The following is a 25193-nucleotide window of genomic DNA, read 5'->3' as shown; positions in this document are numbered from 1 at the left end:
GGTTCGATTCCCACAGGGGGCCAGTACAAAAAAAAAAATGTCATGAAATGAAATGTATGCATTCACTACTGTAAGTCGCTCTGGATAAGAGCGTCTGCTAAATGACTAAAATGTAAATGTAAAAACTCTTCATCATTTAGTTGAATCTAGTGTGTTAGTGCTAGGGATCCCCAGGATTGGGGAAACGGACGTAGCTCCTACTATCAAAAATGGTGCCTTGGATTTTGGTCGCATTTGACTAATTTGTGTTTGGTTGTGTTCAGATCCTTAATGAAGAGATCACTCCTACCATGGAGAAGCTGAAGGAGGTAGGAAGTCCCGTTTTTTAAGATGAAATCATCACTTCAGCCCAATACAAGACCTTTCTATCTGTTTTGCCAATGTTTACATCCTTGTCCCCTGATGTGTGACCCTGGAATAATCACCCCCAAGGATCTTTAATACACGTTCCTTCCTGTCCATCCCATGTGACTCAGTTGGTAGAGCATGGCACTTGTAATGCCAGGGGTTGTGGGTTCGATTCCCACGGGAGACCAGTAGAAATGAATAATGTATGCATTTCAGTAGAGTAAGTGGTTCTGGATAAGAGCGTCTGCTAAATGACTCGTATGTAAATGTCTCCCCTTCATTAACCATCTTTATCCTTTCTGTCTTCCTTCACGGTCCTCTGTCCGTCTCTCCGTCCTCTCTCCGTCCCTGTGTCCTCCTGTAGGAGCGTTCTTCATACCTGGAGTACCAGAAGTTGATGAGGGAGATAGAACACCTGAGTCGTCTGTACGTGGCCTGGCTGTTTGTCTGCGCTGAGGAGACCAAGGTACACACACACACACACACACTGAAGGTCCTGTGTGGAATATTACCTCATGTTTTAGCTGCTGTGGTGTCTTGTCATGTTGTGGTGTCTTGTTGTTGTGTTGTGGTGTCTTGTTGTTGTGTTGTGGTGTCTTGTTGTTGTGTTGTGGTGTCTTGTTGTTGTGTTGTGGTGTCTTGTTGTCGTGTTGTGGTGTCTTGTTGTTGTGTTGTGGTGTCTTGTTGTTGTGCTGTGGTGTCTTGTCATGTTGTGGTGTCTTGTCATGTTGTGGTGTCTTGTTGTTGTGTTGTGGTGTCTTGTTGTTGTGTTGTGGTGTCTTGTTGTTGTGTTGTGGTGTCTTGTTGTTGTGTTGTGGTGTCTTGTTGTCGTGTTGTGGTGTCTTGTTGTTGTGTTGTGGTGTCTTGTTGTTGTGCTGTGGTGTCTTGTCATGTTGTGGTGTCTTGTCATGTTGTGGTGTCTTGTTGTTGTGTTGTGGTGTCTTGTTGTTGTGTTGTGGTGTCTTGTTGTTGTGTTGTGGTGTCTTGTAAGCCCAGCAATGTCCGTTGGGGATGAATAACAAAGTGAATGGAATGTGATTGAATTCACTGTGATTTGGGTTCACAGGTGAAGTTTAATGGAACTGTTGTTGATTTAAATCTCAGGTCAAGTCAGCGGAGGACCTGAAGGTAATGCAGGACTCCATCACTCAGCTGCAGGCCAGCATGGCAGAAAACGAAAACAAGGTCCAGGAACTCTCCGCCCAGATACAGGAACTGCAGAAGAAGAGGGACCAAGTAATGAAATGCTATTCAATTCAATACAACTTTATTAATCCATTCTGGGAGCGTTGGAGAAGAAAAAACACGTGTTGCAGATAACATAGAACACGGATGGGCACCACTTCTCTAATGTGAATGAATGATTGTGGCAGATCTATGCAACACGTTTCTATCTGCAGCTGTTGAATCTCATTGAATGAGCCCTTTGGTCACGGACAGTTATATTTCAAACATTTGGCTTGGAGGTTATTATATTTGACTATGTTCTGTCGGGTGTCCTGGTGCCTGTCTGGGGGTGTCCTGGTGCCTGTCTGGGGGGGTGTCCTGACGCCTGTCTGTCTCTCCTGCCCTACAGGAGGTTGGTGGAGTGCTGAAGGGTTTAGAGGAGACTCTGTCTGAGGTCCAGAGGGTCGATGCTAAAGCCCAGAGTGCTGTGGACATGAAGAAACAGAACCTGACAGAGGAGACCAAGAAGAGGAAGGAACTGGTGAAGAGCATGGAGGAGGTGAGAGGAGGGAGGATGAAGAGAGAGGGTGTGAGGGGGGGTGTAGCGGTGGTGTGTGTGTGTGTGAGAGAGAGGAAGACGAGCAGACAGCCTGAAATATGACTAACTAAAACCACTGTCTCTCTGTCTCTGTCCGTGTTCCCCCCAGGATAAGAAGATGCTAGTTGTTAAGGAAGGAGAGGTATCCAAGGTAGCAAAGAAGCTGTCTGCCCTACAGGAGGAAGGTCAGAAGGACAGCGCCGCCCTAGAGGCAGCACAGAGTCACTTCAAGGCTGTGTCCGCAGGGCTGTCCACCAATGAGGACGGGGAAGAGGCCACGCTCGCCGGACAGATGATGACCTGCAAGAACGACATGAGTAAAGCTGACACCGAGGCCAAACAGGTGAGAATGGATTGGTTCATAATGGAATATATATGCAGCACTGTTGATTGATTTGAGTAAAGCTGACACAGGCCCAACAGGTGACGATGACCTCTGACCTCTATCTGACCTACGACCTTCAAAGAATGCAAACTGAATGAGAATGACGACCTCAATAAAAGAGTTGTGAATCAGAGTTCTTCCTGCTGCGTTGGATGAGTATCTCTAAGGCTTCATTCTCTTCCTGTCGGTTGTTCTCCCCAGGCCCAGATGAAGCTGAAGCATGCCCAGCAGGAGTTGAAGGCCAAGCAGGCGGAGGTGAAGAAGATGGACTCTGGTTACCAGAAAGACCAGGAGGCCTTCAACACTGTCAAGAAGAACAAGGAGAAACTAGAGGCTGATATGGAGAAACTACAGTACCAAGGTAGAGGAGAGAGAGAAACTACAGTACCAAGGTAGAGGAGAGAGAGAAACTACAGTACCAAGGTAGAGGAGAGAGAGAGAAACTACAGTACCAAGGTAGAGGAGAGAGAGAGAGAAACTACAGTACCAAGGTAGAGGAGAGAGAGAGAGAAACTACAGTACCAAGGTAGAGGAGAGAGAGAGAGAAACTACAGTACCAAGGTAGAGGAGAGAGAGAGAAACTACAGTACCAAGGTAGAGGAGAGAGAGAAACTACAGTACCAAGGTAGAGAGAGAGAGAGAGAAACTACAGTACCAAGGTAGAGGAGAGAGAGAGAAACTACAGTACCAAGGTAGAGGAGAGAGAGAAACTACAGTACCAAGGTAGAGGAGAGAGAGAGAGAAACTACAGTACCAAGGTAGAGGAGAGAGAGAAACTACAGTACCAAGGTAGAGGAGAGAGAGAGAGAAACTACAGTACCAAGGTAGAGGAGAGAGAGAGAGAAACTACAGTACCAAGGTAGAGGAGAGAGAGAGAAACTACAGTACCAAGGTAGAGGAGAGAGAGAGAAACTACAGTACCAAGGTAGAGGAGAGAGAGAAACTACAGTACCAAGGTAGAGGAGAGAGAGAGAAACTACAGTACCAAGGTAGAGGAGAGAGAGAGAGAAACTACAGTACCAAGGTAGAGGAGAGAGAGAGAAACTACAGTACCAAGGTAGAGGAGAGAGAGAAACTACAGTACCAAGGTAGAGGAGAGAGAGAGAAACTACAGTACCAAGGTAGAGGAGAGAGAGAGAAACTACAGTACCAAGGTAGAGGAGAGAGAGAGAGAAACTACAGTACCAAGGTAGAGGAGAGAGAGAGAAACTACAGTACCAAGGTAGAGGAGAGAGAGAGAAACTACAGTACCAAGGTAGAGGAGAGAGAGAGAGAAACTACAGTACCAAGGTAGAGGAGAGAGAGAGGAGAAACTACAGTACCAAGGTAGAGGAGAGAGAGAGAAACTACAGTACCAAGGTAGAGGAGAGAGAGAGAGAGAAACTACAGTACCAAGGTAGAGGAGAGAGAGGGAGAAACTACAGTACCAAGGTAGAGGAGAGAGAGAAACTACAGTACCAAGGTAGAGGAGAGAGAGAGAAACTACAGTACCAAGGTAGAGGAGAGAGAGAGAAACTACAGTACCAAGGTAGAGGAGAGAGAGAGAGAGAAACTACAGTACCAAGGTAGAGGAGAGAGAGAGAAACTACAGTACCAAGGTAGGAGAGAGAGAGAGAAACTACAGTACCAAGGTAGAGGAGAGAGAGAGAAACTACAGTACCAAGGTAGAGGAGAGAGAGAGAGAAACTACAGTACCAAGGTAGAGGAGAGAGAGAAACTACAGTACCAAGGTAGAGGAGAGAGAGAGAAACTACAGTACCAAGGTAGAGGAGAGAGAGAGAAACTACAGTACCAAGGTAGAGGAGAGAGAGAGAGAAACTACAGTACCAAGGTAGAGGAGAGAGAGAGAGAAACTACAGTACCAAGGTAGAGGAGAGAGAGAGAGAAACTACAGTACCAAGGTAGAGGAGAGAGAGAGAGAAACTACAGTACCAAGGTAGAGGAGAGAGAGAGAGAAACTACAGTACCAAGGTAGAGGAGAGAGAGAGAAACTACAGTACCAAGGTAGAGGAGAGAGAGAGAAACTACAGTACCAAGGTAGAGGAGAGAGAGAGAGAAACTACAGTACCAAGGTAGAGGAGAGAGAGAGAAACTACAGTACCAAGGTAGAGGAGAGAGAGAGAAACTACAGTACCAAGGTAGAGGAGAGAGAGAGAGAGAAACTACAGTACCAAGGTAGAGGAGAGAGAGAGAGAAACTACAGTACCAAGGTAGAGGAGAGAGAGAGAAACTACAGTACCAAGGTAGAGGAGAGAGAGAGAAACTACAGTACCAAGGTAGAGAGAGAGAGAGAGAAACTACAGTACCAAGGTAGAGGAGAGAGAGAGAGAAAACTACAGTACCAAGGTAGAGGAGAGAGGAGAAACTACAGTACCAAGGTAGGGAGAGAGAGAGAGAAACTACAGTACCAAGGTAGAGGAGAGAGAGAAACTACAGTACCAAGGTAGAGGAGAGAGAGAGAGAAACTACAGTACCAAGGTAGAGGAGAGAGAGAGAGAAACTACAGTACCAAGGTAGAGGAGAGAGAGAGAAACTACAGTACCAAGGTAGAGGAGAGAGAGAGAGAAACTACAGTACCAAGGTAGAGGAGAGAGAGAGAAACTACAGTACCAAGGTAGAGGAGAGAGAGAGAACTACAGTACCAAGGTAGAGGAGAGAGAGAGAGAACTACAGTACCAAGGTAGAGGAGAGAGAGAGAAACTACAGTACCAAGGTAGAGGAGAGAGAGAGAAACTACAGTACCAAGGTAGAGGAGAGAGAGAGAAACTACAGTACCAAGGTAGGGGAGAGAGAGAGAAACTACAGTACCAAGGTAGAGGAGAGAGAGAAACTACAGTACCAAGGTAGAGGAGAGAGAGAGAAACTACAGTACCAAGGTAGAGGAGAGAGAGAGAAACTACAGTACCAAGGTAGAGGAGAGAGAGAGAGAAACTACAGTACCAAGGTAGAGGAGAGAGAGAGAGAAACTACAGTACCAAGGTAGAGGAGAGAGAGAGAGAAACTACAGTACCAAGGTAGAGGAGAGAGAGAGAAACTACAGTACCAAGGTAGAGGAGAGAGAGAAACTACAGTACCAAGGTAGAGGAGAGAGAGAGAAAACTACAGTACCAAGGTAGAGGAGAGAGAGAGAGAAACTACAGTACCAAGGTAGAGGAGAGAGAGAGAGAAACTACAGTACCAAGGTAGAGGAGAGAGAGAGAAACTACAGTACCAAGGTAGAGGAGAGAGAGAAACTACAGTACCAAGGTAGAGGAGAGAGAGAGAAACTACAGTACCAAGGTAGAGGAGAGAGAGAGAAACTACAGTACCAAGGTAGAGGAGAGAGAGAGAAACTACAGTACCAAGGTAGAGGAGAGAGAGAGAAACTACAGTACCAAGGTAGAGGAGAGAGAGAGAAACTACAGTACCAAGGTAGAGGAGAGAGAGAGAAACTACAGTACCAAGGTAGAGGAGAGAGAGAGAAACTACAGTACCAAGGTAGAGGAGAGAGAGAAAACTACAGTACCAAGGTAGAGGAGAGAGAGAGAGAAAACTACAGTACCAAGGTAGAGGAGAGAGAGAGAGAAACTACAGTACCAAGGTAGAGGAGAGAGAGAGAAACTACAGTACCAAGGTAGAGGAGAGAGAGAGAAACTACAGTACCAAGGTAGAGAGAGAGAGAGAGAAACTACAGTACCAAGGTAGAGGAGAGAGAGAGAGAAACTACAGTACCAAGGTAGAGGAGAGAGAGAGAGAAACTACAGTACCAAGGTAGAGGAGAGAGAGAGAAACTACAGTACCAAGGTAGAGGAGAGAGAGAGAGAAACTACAGTACCAAGGTAGAGGAGAGAGAGAGAAACTACAGTACCAAGGTAGAGGAGAGAGAGAAACTACAGTACCAAGGTAGAGGAGAGAGAGAGAAACTACAGTACCAAGGTAGAGGAGAGAGAGAGAAACTACAGTACCAAGGTAGAGGAGAGAGAGAGAAACTACAGTACCAAGGTAGAGGAGAGAGAGAGAAACTACAGTACCAAGGTAGAGGAGAGAGAGAAACTACAGTACCAAGGTAGAGGAGAGAGAGAAACTACAGTACCAAGGTAGAGGAGAGAGAGAGAAACTACAGTACCAAGGTAGAGGAGAGAGAGAAGAAACTACAGTACCAAGGTAGAGGAGAGAGAGAGAGAAACTACAGTACCAAGGTAGAGGAGAGAGAGAGAGAAACTACAGTACCAAGGCAGAGGAGAGAGAGAGAGAAACTACAGTACCAAGGTAGAGGAGAGAGAGAGAGAAACTACAGTACCAAGGTAGAGGAGAGAGAGAGAGAAACTACAGTACCAAGGTAGAGGAGAGAGAGAGAGAAACTACAGTACCAAGGTAGAGGAGAGAGAGAGAAAACTACAGTACCAAGGTAGAGGAGAGAGAGAGAAACTACAGTACCAAGGTAGAGGAGAGAGAGAGAGAAACTACAGTACCAAGGTAGAGGAGAGAGAGAGAAACTACAGTACCAAGGTAGAGGAGAGAGAGAGAGAAACTACAGTACCAAGGTAGAGGAGAGAGAGAGAGAAACTACAGTACCAAGGTAGAGGAGAGAGAGAGAAACTACAGTACCAAGGTAGAGGGAGAGAGAGAGAAACTACAGTACCAAGGTAGAGGAGAGAGAGAGAGAAACTACAGTACCAAGGTAGAGGAGAGAGAGAGAGAAACTACAGTACCAAGGTAGAGGAGAGAGAGAGAAAACTACAGTACCAAGGTAGAGGAGAGAGAGAGAAAACTACAGTACCAAGGTAGAGGAGAGAGAGAGAGAAACTACAGTACCAAGGTAGAGGAGAGAGAGAGAAACTACAGTACCAAGGTAGAGGAGAGAGAGAAGAAACTACAGTACCAAGGTAGAGAAGAGAGAGAGAAACTACAGTACCAAGGTAGAGGAGAGAGAGAGAGAAACTACAGTACCAAGGTAGAGGAGAGAGAGAGAGAAACTACAGTACCAAGGTAGAGGAGAGAGAGAGAGAAACTACAGTACCAAGGTAGAGGAGAGAGAGAAAACTACAGTACCAAGGTAGAGGGAGAGAGAGAGAGAAACTACAGTACCAAGGTAGAGGAGAGAGAGAGAGAAACTACAGTACCAAGGTAGAGGAGAGAGAGAGAGAAACTACAGTACCAAGGTAGAGGAGAGAGAGAGAGAAACTACAGTACCAAGGTAGAGGAGAGAGAGAGAAACTACAGTACCAAGGTAGAGGAGAGAGAGAGAGAAACTACAGTACCAAGGTAGAGGAGAGAGAGAGAGAAACTACAGTACCAAGGTAGAGGAGAGAGAGAGAAACTACAGTACCAAGGTAGAGGAGAGAGAGGAGAAACTACAGTACCAAGGTAGAGGAGAGAGAGAAAACTACAGTACCAAGGTAGAGGAGAGAGAGAGAAAACTACAGTACCAAGGTAGAGGAGAGAGAGAGAGAAACTACAGTACCAAGGTAGAGGAGAGAGAGAGAAACTACAGTACCAAGGTAGAGGAGAGAGAGAGAAAACTACAGTACCAAGGTAGAGGAGAGAGAGAGAGAAACTACAGTACCAAGGTAGAGGAGAGAGAGAGAGGAAACTACAGTACCAAGGTAGAGGAGAGAGAGAGAGAAACTACAGTACCAAGGTAGAGGAGAGAGAGAAAACTACAGTACCAAGGTAGAGGAGAGAGAGAGAAACTACAGTACCAAGGTAGAGGAGAGAGAGAGAGAAACTACAGTACCAAGGTAGAGGAGAGAGAGAGAGAAACTACAGTACCAAGGTAGAGGAGAGAGAGAGAGAAACTACAGTACCAAGGTAGAGGAGAGAGAGAGAGAAACTACAGTACCAAGGTAGAGGAGAGAGAGAGAGAGAAACCACAGTACCAAGGTAGAGGAGAGAGAGAGAAACTACAGTACCAAGGTAGAGGAGAGAGAGAGAAACTACAGTACCAAGGTAGAGGAGAGAGAGAAACAACAGAACCAAGGTAGAGGAGAGAGAGAGAAACTACAGTACCAAGGTAGAGGAGAGAGAGAGAGAAACTACAGTACCAAGGTAGAGGAGAGAGAGAGAGAAACTACAGTACCAAGGTAGAGGAGAGAGAGAAACTACAGTACCAAGGTAGAGGAGAGAGAGAAACTACAGTACCAAGGTAGAGGAGAGAGAGAGAGAAACTACAGTACCAAGGTAGAGGAGAGAGAGAGAAACTACAGTACCAAGGTAGAGGAGAGAGAGAAAACCACAGTACCAAGGTAGAGGAGAGAGAGAGAAAACTACAGTACCAAGGTAGAGGAGAGAGAGAGAGAAACTACAGTACCAAGGTAGAGGAGAGAGAGAGAGAAACTACAGTACCAAGGTAGAGGAGAGAGAGAGAAACCACAGTACCAAGGTAGAGGAGAGAGAGAGAGAAACTACAGTACCAAGGTAGAGGAGAGAGAGAGAGAAACTACAGTACCAAGGTAGAGGAGAGAGAGAGAGAAACTACAGTACCAAGGTAGAGGAGAGAGAGAGAGAAACTACAGTACCAAGGTAGAGGAGAGAGAGAGAAACTACAGTACCAAGGTAGAGGAGAGAGAGAGAAAACTACAGTACCAAGGTAGAGGAGAGAGAGAGAGAAACTACAGTACCAAGGTAGAGGAGAGAGAGAGAAACTACAGTACCAAGGTAGAGGAGAGAGAGAGAAACTACAGTACCAAGGTAGAGGAGAGAGAGAGAGAAACTACAGTACCAAGGTAGAGGAGAGAGAGAAAACTACAGTACCAAGGTAGAGGAGAGAGAGAGAGAAACTACAGTACCAAGGTAGAGGAGAGAGAGAGAGAAACTACAGTACCAAGGTAGAGGAGAGAGAGAGAGAAACTACAGTACCAAGGTAGAGGAGAGAGAGAGAAACTACAGTACCAAGGTAGAGGAGAGAGAGAGAGAAACTACAGTACCAAGGTAGAGGAGAGAGAGAGAGAAACTACAGTACCAAGGTAGAGGAGAGAGAGAGAGAAACTACAGTACCAAGGTAGAGGAGAGAGAGAGAGAAACCACAGTACCAAGGTAGAGGAGAGAGAGAGAGAAACTACAGTACCAAGGTAGAGGAGAGAGAGAGAAAACTACAGTACCAAGGTAGAGGAGAGAGAGAGAAACTACAGTACCAAGGTAGAGGAGAGAGAGAGAAAACTACAGTACCAAGGTAGAGGAGAGAGAGAGAGAAACTACAGTACCAAGGTAGAGGAGAGAGAGAGAAACTACAGTACCAAGGTAGAGGAGAGAGAGAGAGAAACTACAGTACCAAGGTAGAGGAGAGAGAGAAAACTACAGTACCAAGGTAGAGGAGAGAGAGAGAGAAACTACAGTACCAAGGTAGAGGAGAGAGAGAGAGAGAAACTACAGTACCAAGGTAGAGGAGAGAGAGAGAGAAACTACAGTACCAAGGTAGAGGAGAGAGAGAGAGAAACTACAGTACCAAGGTAGAGGAGAGAGAGAGAAAACTACAGTACCAAGGTAGAGGAGAGAGAGAGAGAAACTACAGTACCAAGGTAGAGGAGAGAGAGAGAGAAACTACAGTACCAAGGTAGAGGAGAGAGAGAGAGAAACTACAGTACCAAGGTAGAGGAGAGAGAGAAAACTACAGTACCAAGGTAGAGGAGAGAGAGAGAAACTACAGTACCAAGGTAGAGGAGAGAGAGAGAAACTACAGTACCAAGGTAGAGGAGAGAGAGAGAAACTACAGTACCAAGGTAGAGGAGAGAGAGAGAGAAACTACAGTACCAAGGTAGAGGAGAGAGAGAGAAAACTACAGTACCAAGGTAGAGGAGAGAGAGAGAAACTACAGTACCAAGGTAGAGGAGAGAGAGAGAGAAACTACAGTACCAAGGTAGAGGAGAGAGAGAAAACTACAGTACCAAGGTAGAGGAGAGAGAGAGAGAAACTACAGTACCAAGGTAGAGGAGAGAGAGAGAAACTACAGTACCAAGGTAGAGGAGAGAGAGAGAGAAACTACAGTACCAAGGTAGAGGAGAGAGAGAGAGAAACTACAGTACCAAGGTAGAGGAGAGAGAGAGAGAAACTACAGTACCAAGGTAGAGGAGAGAGAGAGAAAACTACAGTACCAAGGTAGAGGAGAGAGAGAGAGAAACTACAGTACCAAGGTAGAGGAGAGAGAGAGAAACTACAGTACCAAGGTAGAGGAGAGAGAGAGAGAAAACTACAGTACCAAGGTAGAGGAGAGAGAGAGAGAAACTACAGTACCAAGGTAGAGGAGAGAGAGAGAGAAACTACAGTACCAAGGTAGAGGAGAGAGAGAGAGAAACTACAGTACCAAGGTAGAGGAGAGAGAGAGAAACTACAGTACCAAGGTAGAGGAGAGAGAGAGAGAAACTACAGTACCAAGGTAGAGGAGAGAGAGAGAGAAACTACAGTACCAAGGTAGAGGAGAGAGAGAGAGAAACTACAGTACCAAGGTAGAGGAGAGAGAGAGAGAAACTACAGTACCAAGGTAGAGGAGAGAGAGAGAGAAACTACAGTACCAAGGTAGAGGAGAGAGAGAAAACTACAGCACCAAGGTAGAGGAGAGAGAGAGAAACTACAGTACCAAGGTAGAGGAGAGAGAGAGAGAAACTACAGTACCAAGGTAGAGGAGAGAGAGAGAGAAACTACAGTACCAAGGTAGAGGAGAGAGAGAGAGAAACTACAGTACCAAGGTAGAGGAGAGAGAGAGAGAAACTACAGTACCAAGGTAGAGGAGAGAGAGAGAGAGAAACTACAGTACCAAGGTAGAGGAGAGAGAGAGAGAAACTACAGTACCAAGGTAGAGGAGAGAGAGAGAGAAACTACAGTACCAAGGTAGAGGAGAGAGAGAGAAAACTACAGTACCAAGGTAGAGGAGAGAGAGAGAGAAACTACAGTACCAAGGTAGAGGAGAGAGAGAGAGAAACTACAGTACCAAGGTAGAGGAGAGAGAGAGAAAACTACAGTACCAAGGTAGAGGAGAGAGAGAGAAACTACAGTACCAAGGTAGAGGAGAGAGAGAGAGAAACTACAGTACCAAGGTAGAGGAGAGAGAGAGAAACTACAGTACCAAGGTAGAGGAGAGAGAGAGAGAAACTACAGTACCAAGGTAGAGGAGAGAGAGAGAAACCACAGTACCAAGGTAGAGGAGAGAGAGAGAGAGAAACTACAGTACCAAGGTAGAGGAGAGAGAGAGAAACTACAGTACCAAGGTAGAGGAGAGAGAGAGAGAAACTACAGTACCAAGGTAGAGGAGAGAGAGAGAGAAACTACAGTACCAAGGTAGAGGAGAGAGAGAGAGAAACTACAGTACCAAGGTAGAGGAGAGAGAGAGAGAAACTACAGTACCAAGGTAGAGGAGAGAGAGAGAGAAACTACAGTACCAAGGTAGAGGAGAGAGAGAGAGAAACTACAGTACCAAGGTAGAGGAGAGAGAGAGAAACTACAGTACCAAGGTAGAGGAGAGAGAGAGAGAAACTACAGTACCAAGGTAGAGGAGAGAGAGAGAGAAACTACAGTACCAAGGTAGAGGAGAGAGAGAGAAACTACAGTACCAAGGTAGAGGAGAGAGAGAGAAACTACAGTACCAAGGTAGAGGAGAGAGAGAGAGAAACTACAGTACCAAGGTAGAGGAGAGAGAGAAAAACTACAGTACCAAGGTAGAGGAGAGAGAGAGAGAAACTACAGTACCAAGGTAGAGGAGAGAGAGAAGAAACTACAGTACCAAGGTAGAGGAGAGAGAGAGAGAAACTACAGTACCAAGGTAGAGGAGAGAGAGAGAGAAACTACAGTACCAAGGTAGAGGAGAGAGAGAGAGAAACTACAGTACCAAGGTAGAGGAGAGAGAGAGAGAAACTACAGTACCAAGGTAGAGGAGAGAGAGAGAAACTACAGTACCAAGGTAGAGGAGAGAGAGAGAAAACTACAGTACCAAGGTAGAGGAGAGAGAGAGAGAAACTACAGTACCAAGGTAGAGGAGAGAGAGAGAAACTACAGTACCAAGGTAGAGGAGAGAGAGAGAGAAACTACAGTACCAAGGTAGAGGAGAGAGAGAGAGAAACTACAGTACCAAGGTAGAGGAGAGAGAGAGAAACTACAGTACCAAGGTAGAGGAGAGAGAGAGAAACTACAGTACCAAGGTAGAGGAGAGAGAGAGAAACTACAGTACCAAGGTAGAGGAGAGAGAGAGAGAAACTACAGTACCAAGGTAGAGGAGAGAGAGAGAAACTACAGTACCAAGGTAGAGGAGAGAGAGAGAAACTACAGTACCAAGGTAGAGGAGAGAGAGAGAAACTACAGTACCAAGGTAGAGGAGAGAGAGAGAGAAACTACAGTACCAAGGTAGAGGAGAGAGAGAGAAAACTACAGTACCAAGGTAGAGGAGAGAGAGAGAAACTACAGTACCAAGGTAGAGGAGAGAGAGAGAAACTACAGTACCAAGGTAGAGGAGAGAGAGAGAAACTACAGTACCAAGGTAGAGGAGAGAGAGAGAAACTACAGTACCAAGGTAGAGGAGAGAGAGAGAGAAACTACAGTACCAAGGTAGAGGAGAGAGAGAGAGAAACTACAGTACCAAGGTAGAGGAGAGAGAGAGAAACTACAGTACCAAGGTAGAGGAGAGAGAGAGAAACTACAGTACCAAGGTAGAGGAGAGAGAGAGAAAACTACAGTACCAAGGTAGAGGAGAGAGAGAGAGAAACTACAGTACCAAGGTAGAGAGAGAGAGAGAGAGAAACTACAGTACCAAGGTAGAGGAGAGAGAGAGAGAAACTACAGTACCAAGGTAGAGAGAGAGAGAGAAACTACAGTACCAAGGTAGAGGAGAGAGAGAGAAAACTACAGTACCAAGGTAGAGGAGAGAGAGAGAGAAACTACAGTACCAAGGTAGAGGAGAGAGAGAGAGAACTACAGTACCAAGGTAGAGGAGAGAGAGAGAGAAACTACAGTACCAAGGTAGAGGAGAGAGAGAGAGAAACTACAGTACCAAGGTAGAGGAGAGAGAGAGAAAACTACAGTACCAAGGTAGAGGAGAGAGAGAGAGAAACTACAGTACCAAGGTAGAGGAGAGAGAGAGAAACTACAGTACCAAGGTAGAGGAGAGAGAGAGAGAAACTACAGTACCAAGGTAGAGGAGAGAGAGAGAGAGAAACTACAGTACCAAGGTAGAGAGAGAGAGAGAAACTACAGTACCAAGGTAGAGGAGAGAGAGAGAAAACTACAGTACCAAGGTAGAGGAGAGAGAGAGAAAACTACAGTACCAAGGTAGAGGAGAGAGAGAGAAACTACAGTACCAAGGTAGAGGAGAGAGAGAGAGAAACTACAGTACCAAGGTAGAGGAGAGAGAGAGAGAAACTACAGTACCAAGGTAGAGGAGAGAGAGAGAAAACTACAGTACCAAGGTAGAGGAGAGAGAGAGAAACTACAGTACCAAGGTAGAGGAGAGAGAGAAAACTACAGTACCAAGGTAGAGGAGAGAGAGAGAAACTACAGTACCAAGGTAGAGGAGAGAGAGAGAAACTACAGTACCAAGGTAGAGGAGAGAGAGAGAGAAAACTACAGTACCAAGGTAGAGGAGAGAGAGAGAGAAACTACAGTACCAAGGTAGAGGAGAGAGAGAGAGAAACTACAGTACCAAGGTAGAGGAGAGAGAGAGAAACTACAGTACCAAGGTAGAGGAGAGAGAGAGAAACTACAGTACCAAGGTAGAGGAGAGAGAGAGAGAAACTACAGTACCAAGGTAGAGGAGAGAGAGAGAGAAACTACAGTACCAAGGTAGAGGAGAGAGAGAGAAACCACAGTACCAAGGTAGAGGAGAGAGAGAGAAACTACAGTACCAAGGTAGAGGAGAGAGAGAGAGAAACTACAGTACCAAGGTAGAGGAGAGAGAGAGAAACTACAGTACCAAGGTAGAGGAGAGAGAGAGAAACTACAGTACCAAGGTAGAGGAGAGAGAGAGAGAACTACAGTACCAAGGTAGAGGAGAGAGAGAGAGAAACTACAGTACCAAGGTAGAGGAGAGAGAGAGAGAGAAACTACAGTACCAAGGTAGAGGAGAGAGAGAGAAACTACAGTACCAAGGTAGAGGAGAGAGAGAGAAACTACAGTACCAAGGTAGAGAGAGAGAGAGAGAGAAACTACAGTACCAAGGTAGAGGAGAGAGAGAGAGAGAAACTACAGTACCAAGGTAGAGGAGAGAGAGAGAGAAACTACAGTACCAAGGTAGAGGAGAGAGAGAGAGAAACTACAGTACCAAGGTAGAGGAGAGAGAGAGAGAAACTACAGTACCAAGGTAGAGGAGAGAGAGAGAGAAACTACAGTACCAAGGTAGAGGAGAGAGAGAGAGAGAAACTACAGTACCAAGGTAGAGGAGAGAGAGAGAAACTACAGTACCAAGGTAGAGGAGAGAGAGAGAAACTACAGTACCAAGGTAGAGGAGAGAGAGAGAAACTACAGTACCAAGGTAGAGGAGAGAGAGAGAGAAACTACAGTACCAAGGTAGAGGAGAGAGAGAGAGAAACTACAGTACCAAGGTAGAGGAGAGAGAGAGAAACTACAGTACCAAGGTAGAGGAGAGAGAGAGAGAAACTACAGTACCAAGGTAGAGGAGAGAGAGAGAGAAACTACAGTACCAAGGTAGAGGAGAGAGAGAGAAACTACAGTACCAAGGTAGAGAGAGAGAGAGAGAAACTACAGTACCAAGGTAGAGGAGAGAGAGAGAGAAACTACAGTACCAAGGTAGAGGAGAGAGAGAGAGAAACTACAGTACCAAGGTAGAGGAGAGAGAGAGAGAAACTACAGTACCAAGGTAGAGGAGAGAGAGAGAAACTACAGTACCAAGGTAGAGGAGAGAGAGAGAGAAACTACAGTACCAAGGTAGAGGAGAGAGAGAGAGAAACTACAGTACCAAGGTAGAGGAGAGAGAGAGAGAAACTACAGTACCAAGGTAGAGGAGAGAGAGAGAGAAACTACAGTACCAAGGTAGAGGAGAGAGAGAGAAACTACAGTACCAAGGTAGAGGAGAGAGAGAGAGAAACTACAGTACCAAGGTAGAGGAGAGAGAGAGAGAAACTACAGTACCAAGGTAGAGGAGAGAGAGAGAGAAACTACAGTACCAAGGTAGAGGAGAGAGAGAGAGAAACTACAGTACCAAGGTAGAGGAGAGAGAGAGAGAAACTACAGTACCAAGGTAGAGGAGAGAGAGAGAGAAACTACAGTACCAAGGTAGAGGAGAGAGAGAGAGAAACTACAGTACCAAGGTAGAGGAGAGAGAGAGAGAAACTACAGTACCAAGGTAGAGGAGAGAGAGAGAGAAACTACAGTACCAAGGTAGAGGAGAGAGAGAGAGAACTACAGTACCAAGGTAGAGGAGAGAGAGAGAGAAACTACAGTACCAAGGTAGAGGAGAGAGAGAGAGAAACTACAGTACCAAGGTAGAGGAGAGAGAGAGAGAAACTACAGTACCAAGGTAGAGGAGAGAGAGAGAGAAACTACAGTACCAAGGTAGAGGAGAGAGAGAGAGAAACTACAGTACCAAGGTAGAGGAGAGAGAGAGAGAAACTACAGTACCAAGGTAGAGGAGAGAGAGAGAGAAACTACAGTACCAAGGTAGAGGAGAGAGAGAGAGAAACTACAGTACCAAGGTAGAGGAGAGAGAGAGAGAACTACAGTACCAAGGTAGAGGAGAGAGAGAGAAACTACAGTACCAAGGTAGAGGAGAGAGAGAGAGAAGAAACTACAGTACCAAGGTAGAGGAGAGAGAGAGAGAAACTACAGTACCAAGGTAGAGAGAGAGAGAGAAACTACAGTACCAAGGTAGAGGAGAGAGAGAGAAACTACAGTACCAAGGTAGAGGAGAGAGAGAGAGAAACTACAGTACCAAGGTAGAGGAGAGAGAGAGAAACTACAGTACCAAGGTAGAGGAGAGAGAGAGAGAAACTACAGTACCAAGGTAGAGGAGAGAGAGAGAGAAACTACAGTACCAAGGTAGAGGAGAGAGAGAGAGAAACTACAGTACCAAGGTAGAGGAGAGAGAGAGAGAAACTACAGTACCAAGGTAGAGGAGAGAGAGAGAGAAACTACAGTACCAAGGTAGAGGAGAGAGAGAGAGAAACTACAGTACCAAGGTAGAGGAGAGAGAGAGAGAAACTACAGTACCAAGGTAGAGGAGAGAGAGAGAGAAACTACAGTACCAAGGTAGAGGAGAGAGAGAGAGAAACTACAGTACCAAGGTAGAGGAGAGAGAGAGAGAAACTACAGTACCAAGGTAGAGGAGAGAGAGAGAGAAACTACAGTACCAAGGTAGAGGAGAGAGAGAGAGAAACTACAGTACCAAGGTAGAGGAGAGAGAGAGAGAAACTACAGTACCAAGGTAGAGGAGAGAGAGAGAGAAACTACAGTACCAAGGTAGAGGAGAGAGAGAGAGAAACTACAGTACCAAGGTAGAGGAGAGAGAGAGAGAAACTACAGTACCAAGGTAGAGGAGAGAGAGAGAGAAACTACAGTACCAAGGTAGAGGAGAGAGAGAGAGAAACTACAGTACCAAGGTAGAGGAGAGAGAGAGAGAAACTACAGTACCAAGGTAGAGGAGAGAGAGAGAGAAACTACAGTACCAAGGTAGAGGAGAGAGAGAGAGAAACTACAGTACCAAGGTAGAGGAGAGAGAGAGAGAAACTACAGTACCAAGGTAGAGGAGAGAGAGAGAGAACTACAGTACCAAGGTAGAGGAGAGAGAGAGAGAAACTACAGTACCAAGGTAGAGGAGAGAGAGAGAGAAACTACAGTACCAAGGTAGAGGAGAGAGAGAGAGAAACTACAGTACCAAGGTAGAGGAGAGAGAGAGAGAAACTACAGTACCAAGGTAGAGAGAGAGAGAGAGAAACTACAGTACCAAGGTAGAGGAGAGAGAGAGAGAAACTACAGTACCAAGGTAGAGGAGAGAGAGAGAAACTACAGTACCAAGGTAGAGGAGAGAGAGAGAGAAACTACAGTACCAAGGTAGAGGAGAGAGAGAGAGAAACTACAGTACCAAGGTAGAGGAGAGAGAGAGAGAAACTACAGTACCAAGGTAGAGGAGAGAGAGAGAGAAACTACAGTACCAAGGTAGAGGAGAGAGAGAGAGAAACTACAGTACCAAGGTAGAGGAGAGAGAGAGAGAAACTACAGTACCAAGGTAGAGGAGAGAGAGAGAGAAACTACAGTACCAAGGTAGAGGAGAGAGAGAGAGAAACTACAGTACCAAGGTAGAGGAGAGAGAGAGAGAAACTACAGTACCAAGGTAGAGGAGAGAGAGAGAGAAACTACAGTACCAAGGTAGAGGAGAGAGAGAGAGAAACTACAGTACCAAGGTAGAGGAGAGAGAGAGAGAAACTACAGTACCAAGGTAGAGGAGAGAGAGAGAGAAACTACAGTACCAAGGTAGAGGAGAGAGAGAGAGAGAACTACAGTACCAAGGTAGAGGAGAGAGAGAGAGAAACTACAGTACCAAGGTAGAGGAGAGAGAGAGAGAAACTACAGTACCAAGGTAGAGGAGAGAGAGAGAGAAACTACAGTACCAAGGTAGAGGAGAGAGAGAGAAACTACAGTACCAAGGTAGAGGAGAGAGAGAGAGAAACTACAGTACCAAGGTAGAGGAGAGAGAGAGAGAAACTACAGTACCAAGGTAGAGGAGAGAGAGAGAGAAACTACAGTACCAAGGTAGAGGAGAGAGAGAGAAAACTACAGTACCAAGGTAGAGGAGAGAGAGAGAGAAACTACAGTACCAAGGTAGAGGAGAGAGAGAGAGAAACTACAGTACCAAGGTAGAGGAGAGAGAGAGAAACTACAGTACCAAGGTAGAGGAGAGAGAGAGAGAAACTACAGTACCAAGGTAGAGGAGAGAGAGAGAGAAACTACAGTACCAAGGTAGAGGAGAGAGAGAGAAAACTACAGTACCAAGGTAGAGGAGAGAGAGAGAGAAACTACAGTACCAAGGTAGAGGAGAGAGAGAGAGAAACTACAGTACCAAGGTAGAGGAGAGAGAGAGAGAAACTACAGTACCAAGGTAGAGGAGAGAGAGAGAGAGAACTACAGTACCAAGGTAGAGGAGAGAGAGAGAGAAACTACAGTACCAAGGTAGAGGAGAGAGAGAGAGAAACTACAGTACCAAGGTAGAGGAGAGAGAGAGAGAAACTACAGTACCAAGGTAGAGGAGAGAGAGAGAGAAACTACAGTACCAAGGTAGAGGAGAGAGAGAGAGAAACTACAGTACCAAGGTAGAGGAGAGAGAGAGAAACTACAGTACCAAGGTAGAGGAGAGAGAGAGAGAAACTACAGTACCAAGGTAGAGAGAGAGAGAGAGAAACTACAGTACCAAGGTAGAGGAGAGAGAGAGAGAAACTACAGTACCAAGGTAGAGGAGAGAGAGAGAAAACTACAGTACCAAGGTAGAGGAGAGAGAGAGAGAAACTACAGTACCAAGGTAGAGGAGAGAGAGAGAGAAACTACAGTACCAAGGTAGAGGAGAGAGAGAGAGAAACTACAGTACCAAGGTAGAGGAGAGAGAGAGAGAAACTACAGTACCAAGGTAGAGGAGAGAGAGAGAGAAACTACAGTACCAAGGTAGAGGAGAGAGAGAGAGAAACTACAGTACCAAGGTAGAGGAGAGAGAGAGAGAAACTACAGTACCAAGGTAGAGGAGAGAGAGAGAGAAACTACAGTACCAAGGTAGAGGAGAGAGAGAGAAACTACAGTACCAAGGTAGAGGAGAGAGAGAGAGAAACTACAGTACCAAGGTAGAGGAGAGAGAGAGAGAAACTACAGTACCAAGGTAGAGGAGAGAGAGAGAGAAACTACAGTACCAAGGTAGAGGAGAGAGAGAGAGAAACTACAGTACCAAGGTAGAGGAGAGAGAGAGAGAAACTACAGTACCAAGGTAGAGGAGAGAGAGAGAGAAACTACAGTACCAAGGTAGAGGAGAGAGAGAGAGAAACTACAGTACCAAGGTAGAGGAGAGAGAGAGAGAAACTACAGTACCAAGGTAGAGGAGAGAGAGAGAGAAACTACAGTACCAAGGTAGAGGAGAGAGAGAGAGAAACTACAGTACCAAGGTAGAGGAGAGAGAGAGAGAAACTACAGTACCAAGGTAGAGGAGAGAGAGAGAAACTACAGTACCAAGGTAGAGGAGAGAGAGAGAGAAACTACAGTACCAAGGTAGAGGAGAGAGAGAGAGAAACTACAGTACCAAGGTAGAGGAGAGAGAGAGAGAAACTACAGTACCAAGGTAGAGGAGAGAGAGAGAAACTACAGTACCAAGGTAGAGGAGAGAGAGAGAGAAACTACAGTACCAAGGTAGAGGAGAGAGAGAGAGAAACTACAGTACCAAGGTAGAGGAGAGAGAGAGAGAAACTACAGTACCAAGGTAGAGGAGAGAGAGAGAGAAACTACAGTACCAAGGTAGAGGAGAGAGAGAGAAACTACAGTACCAAGGTAGAGGAGAGAGAGAGAGAAACTACAGTACCAAGGTAGAGGAGAGAGAGAGAGAAACTACAGTACCAAGGTAGAGGAGAGAGAGAGAGAAAACTACAGTACCAAGGTAGAGGAGAGAGAGAGAGAAACTACAGTACCAAGGTAGAGGAGAGAGAGAGAGAAACTACAGTACCAAGGTAGAGGAGAGAGAGAGAGAAACTACAGTACCAAGGTAGAGGAGAGAGAGAGAGAAACTACAGTACCAAGGTAGAGGAGAGAGAGAGAGAAAACTACAGTACCAAGGTAGAGGAGAGAGAGAGAGAAACTACAGTACCAAGGTAGAGGAGAGAGAGAGAGAAACTACAGTACCAAGGTAGAGGAGAGAGAGAGAAACTACAGTACCAAGGTAGAGGAGAGAGAGAGAGAAACTACAGTACCAAGGTAGAGGAGAGAGAGAGAGAAACTACAGTACCAAGGTAGAGGAGAGAGAGAGAAACTACAGTACCAAGGTAGAGGAGAGAGAGAGAGAAACTACAGTACCAAGGTAGAGGAGAGAGAGAGAGAAACTACAGTACCAAGGTAGAGGAGAGAGAGAGAGAAACTACAGTACCAAGGTAGAGGAGAGAGAGAGAGAAACTACAGTACCAAGGTAGAGGAGAGAGAGAGAGAAACTACAGTACCAAGGTAGAGGAGAGAGAGAGAGAAACTACAGTACCAAGGTAGAGGAGAGAGAGAGAGAAACTACAGTACCAAGGTAGAGGAGAGAGAGAGAGAAACTACAGTACCAAGGTAGAGGAGAGAGAGAGAGAAACTACAGTACCAAGGTAGAGGAGAGAGAGAGAGAAACTACAGTACCAAGGTAGAGGAGAGAGAGAGAAAACTACAGTACCAAGGTAGAGGAGAGAGAGAGAGAAACTACAGTACCAAGGTAGAGGAGAGAGAGAGAAACTACAGTACCAAGGTAGAGGAGAGAGAGAGAGAAACTACAGTACCAAGGTAGAGGAGAGAGAGAGAGAAACTACAGTACCAAGGTAGAGGAGAGAGAGAGAGAAACTACAGTACCAAGGTAGAGGAGAGAGAGAGAGAAACTACAGTACCAAGGTAGAGGAGAGAGAGAGAGAAACTACAGTACCAAGGTAGAGGAGAGAGAGAGAGAAACTACAGTACCAAGGTAGAGGAGAGAGAGAGAGAAACTACAGTACCAAGGTAGAGGAGAGAGAGAGAGAAACTACAGTACCAAGGTAGAGGAGAGAGAGAGAGAAACTACAGTACCAAGGTAGAGGAGAGAGAGAGAAACTACAGTACCAAGGTAGAGGAGAGAGAGAGAGAAACTACAGTACCAAGGTAGAGGAGAGAGAGAGAAACTACAGTACCAAGGTAGAGGAGAGAGAGAGAGAAACTACAGTACCAAGGTAGAGGAGAGAGAGAGAAACTACAGTACCAAGGTAGAGGAGAGAGAGAGAGAAACTACAGTACCAAGGTAGAGGAGAGAGAGAGAGAAACTACAGTACCAAGGTAGAGGAGAGAGAGAGAGAGAAACTACAGTACCAAGGTAGAGGAGAGAGAGAGAGAGAAACTACAGTACCGAGGTAGAGGAGAGAGAGAGAGAAACTACAGTACCAAGGTAGAGGAGAGAGAGAGAAACTACAGTACCAAGGTAGAGAGAGAGAGAGAGAAACTACAGTACCAAGGTAGAGGAGAGAGAGAGAGAAACTACAGTACCAAGGTAGAGGAGAGAGAGAGAGAAACTACAGTACCAAGGTAGAGGAGAGAGAGAGAGAAACTACAGTACCAAGGTAGAGGAGAGAGAGAGAGAAACTACAGTACCAAGGTAGAGGAGAGAGAGAGAAACTACAGTACCAAGGTAGAGGAGAGAGAGAGAGAAACTACAGTACCAAGGTAGAGGAGAGAGAGAGAGAAAACTACAGTACCAAGGTAGAGGAGAGAGAGAGAAACTACAGTACCAAGGTAGAGGAGAGAGAGAGAAACTACAGTACCAAGGTAGAGGAGAGAGAGAGAGAGAAACTACAGTACCAAGGTAGAGGAGAGAGAGAAACTACAGTACCAAGGTAGAGGAGAGAGAGAGAGAAACTACAGTACCAAGGTAGAGGAGAGAGAGAGAGAAACTACAGTACCAAGGTAGAGGAGAGAGAGAGAGAAACTACAGTACCAAGGTAGAGGAGAGAGAGAGAGAAACTACAGTACCAAGGTAGAGGAGAGAGAGAGAGAGAAACTACAGTACCAAGGTAGAGGAGAGAGAGAGAGAAACTACAGTACCAAGGTAGAGGAGAGAGAGAGAGAAACTACAGTACCAAGGTAGAGGAGAGAGAGAGAGAAACTACAGTACCAAGGTAGAGGAGAGAGAGAGAGAAACTACAGTACCAAGGTAGAGGAGAGAGAGAGAAACTACAGTACCAAGGTAGAGGAGAGAGAGAAACTACAGTACCAAGGTAGAGGAGAGAGAGAGAAAACTACAGTACCAAGGTAGAGGAGAGAGAGAGAGAAACTACAGTACCAAGGTAGAGGAGAGAGAGAGAGAAACTACAGTACCAAGGTAGAGGAGAGAGAGAGAAACTACAGTACCAAGGTAGAGGAGAGAGAGAGAGAAACTACAGTACCAAGGTAGAGGAGAGAGAGAGAGAAACTACAGTACCAAGGTAGAGGAGAGAGAGAGAGAACTACAGTACCAAGGTAGAGGAGAGAGAGAGAGAAACTACAGTACCAAGGTAGAGGAGAGAGAGAGAGAAACTACAGTACCAAGGTAGAGGAGAGAGAGAGAGAAACTACAGTACCAAGGTAGAGGAGAGAGAGAGAGAAACTACAGTACCAAGGTAGAGGAGAGAGAGAGAAACTACAGTACCAAGGTAGAGGAGAGAGAGAAACTACAGTACCAAGGTAGAGGAGAGAGAGAGAGAGAAACTACAGTACCAAGGTAGAGGAGAGAGAGAGAGAAACTACAGTACCAAGGTAGAGGAGAGAGAGAGAGAAACTACAGTACCAAGGTAGAGGAGAGAGAGAGAAACTACAGTACCAAGGTAGAGGAGAGAGGGACAATATTTAGGAGTAGAACCTGCTGGATGCTTTCACTACAATAATTAGGGGTAAAATGTTGATCCTGGTGTTGACGTCTGATGTGTTGTTTATCAGATGGGAAGGAGGAGGGTCTTCTGGACAGGAAGAGACAGCTGAACCGTGAGGTCACCACCCTCAGAAATACCTACGAGAGTCTGATGTCCCGCTTCCCTAACCTACGCTTCGACTACAGGTACGCCGTGTGTGGGGTCACCCAGAGAGACTTACAGTAGGGAGTCATTTAGCAGACTCTCTTATCCAGAGAGACTTACAGTAGGGAGTCATTTAGCAGACTCTCTTATCCAGAGAGACTTACAGTAGGGAGTCATTTAGCAGACTCGCTTATCCAGGAGACTTACAGTAGGGAGTCATTTAGCAGACTCTCTTATCCAGAGAGACTTACAGTAGGGAGTCATTTAGCAGACTCTCTTATCCAGAGAGACTTACAGTAGGGAGTCATTTAGCAGACTCTCTTATCCAGAGAGACTTACAGTAGGGAGTCATTTAGCAGACTCTCTCATCCAGAGAGACTTACAGTAGGGAGTCATTTAGCAGACTCTCTTATCCAGAGAGACTTACAGTAGGGAGTCATTTAGCAGACTCTCTTATCCAGACAGACTTACAGTAGGGAGTCATTTAGCAGACTTATCCAGAGAGACTTACAGTAGGGAGTCATTTAGCAGACTCTCTTATCCAGACAGACTTACAGTAGGGAGTCATTTAGCAGACTCTCTTATCCAGACAGACTTACAGTAGGGAGTCATTTAGCAGACTCTCTTATCCAGGAGACTTACAGTAGTGAGTCATTTAGCAGACTCTCTTATCCAGGAGACTTACAGTAGTGAGTCATTTAGCAGACTCTCTTATCCAGAGAGACTTACAGTAGGGAGTCATTTAGCAGACTCTTATCCAGAGAGACTTACAGTAGGGAGTCATTTAGCAGACTCTCTCATCCAGACAGACTTACAGTAGGGAGTCATTTAGCAGACTCTCTTATCCAGACAGACTTACAGTAGGGAGTCATTTAGCAGACTCTCTTATCCAGACAGACTTACAGTAGGGAGTCATTTAGCAGACTCTCTTATCCAGAGAGACTTACAGTAGGGAGTCATTTAGCAGACTCTCTTATCCAGAGAGACTTACAGTAGGGGAGTCATTTAGCAGACTCTCTTATCCAGAGAGACTTACAGTAGAGAGTCATTTAGCAGACTCTCTTATCCAGAGAGACTTACAGTAGGGGAGTCATTTAGCAGACTCTCTTATCCAGAGAGACTTACAGTAGGGGAGTCATTTAGCAGACTCTCTTATCCAGAGAGACTTACAGTAGGGAGTCATTTAGCAGACTCTCTTATCCAGAGAGACTGTATGCATCCTCAGATAGCCAGGTGGGAGAACCACATCTCAGTCATAGTATATTTTTATTTTCAATAAAGTAGCTATCAGCAACATCAGTGCTAGTAGGGAAAAACAAGATTTAATATCTCTCTTTCAGAGCGTGGCTGGGACCGTAGCAGAGTAAAGGGACTCCTAGCTAACCTGATAACAGTCTGTCTCCCTCATAGTGACCCAGAGCGTGGCTGGGACCGTAGCAGAGTAAAGGGACTCCTAGCTAACCTGATAAGTCTGTCTCCCTCATAGTGACCCAGAGCGTGGCTGGGACCGTAGCAGAGTAAAGGGACTCCTAGCTAACCTGATAACAGTCTGTCTCCTCATAGTGACCCAGAGCGTGGCTGGGACCGTAGCAGAGTAAAGGGACTCCTAGCTAACCTGATAACAGTCTGTCTCCCTCATAGTGACCCAGAGCGTGGCTGGGACCGTAGCAGAGTAAAGGGACTCCTAGCTAACCTGATAACAGTCTGTCTCCCTCATAGTGACCCAGAGCGTGGCTGGGACCGTAGCAGAGTAAAGGGACTCCTAGCTAACCTGATAACAGTCTGTCTCCCTCATAGTGACCCAGAGCGTGGCTGGGACCGTAGCAGAGTAAAGGGACTCCTAGCTAACCTGATAACAGTCTGTCTCCCTCATAGTGACCCAGAGCGTGGCTGGGACCGTAGCAGAGTAAAGGGACTCCTAGCTAACCTGATAACAGTCTGTCTCCCTCATAGTGACCCAGAGCGTGGCTGGGACCGTAGCAGAGTAAAGGGACTCCTAGCTAACCTGATAACAGTCTGTCTCCCTCATAGTGACCCAGAGCGTGGCTGGGACCGTAGCAGA

The 25193-nt window shown here is 45.9% G+C and overlaps 1 protein-coding gene across 1 annotated transcript in view; it reads left to right on the top strand.

Moving 5' to 3' along the window:
• LOC106594162 (structural maintenance of chromosomes protein 2) overlaps positions 1–25193 on the top strand; it is a gene marked incomplete at its 3' end in the record, with an annotated part of 53190 nt that overhangs the window by 2612 nt on the left and 25385 nt on the right. The window contains 7 exon segments of the mRNA XM_045712478.1: positions 264–308; positions 713–814; positions 1453–1584; positions 1925–2074; positions 2223–2456; positions 2700–2859; positions 23055–23172. Of these exon segments, the coding sequence (XP_045568434.1) occupies positions 264–308; positions 713–814; positions 1453–1584; positions 1925–2074; positions 2223–2456; positions 2700–2859; positions 23055–23172 (941 nt within the window).

This window comes from Salmo salar, unplaced genomic scaffold (assembly GCF_905237065.1).
Source record: "Salmo salar unplaced genomic scaffold, Ssal_v3.1, whole genome shotgun sequence".
NCBI lineage: Eukaryota > Metazoa > Chordata > Actinopteri > Salmoniformes > Salmonidae > Salmo > Salmo salar.
This window is presented reverse-complemented; position numbering and strand designations above follow the sequence as displayed.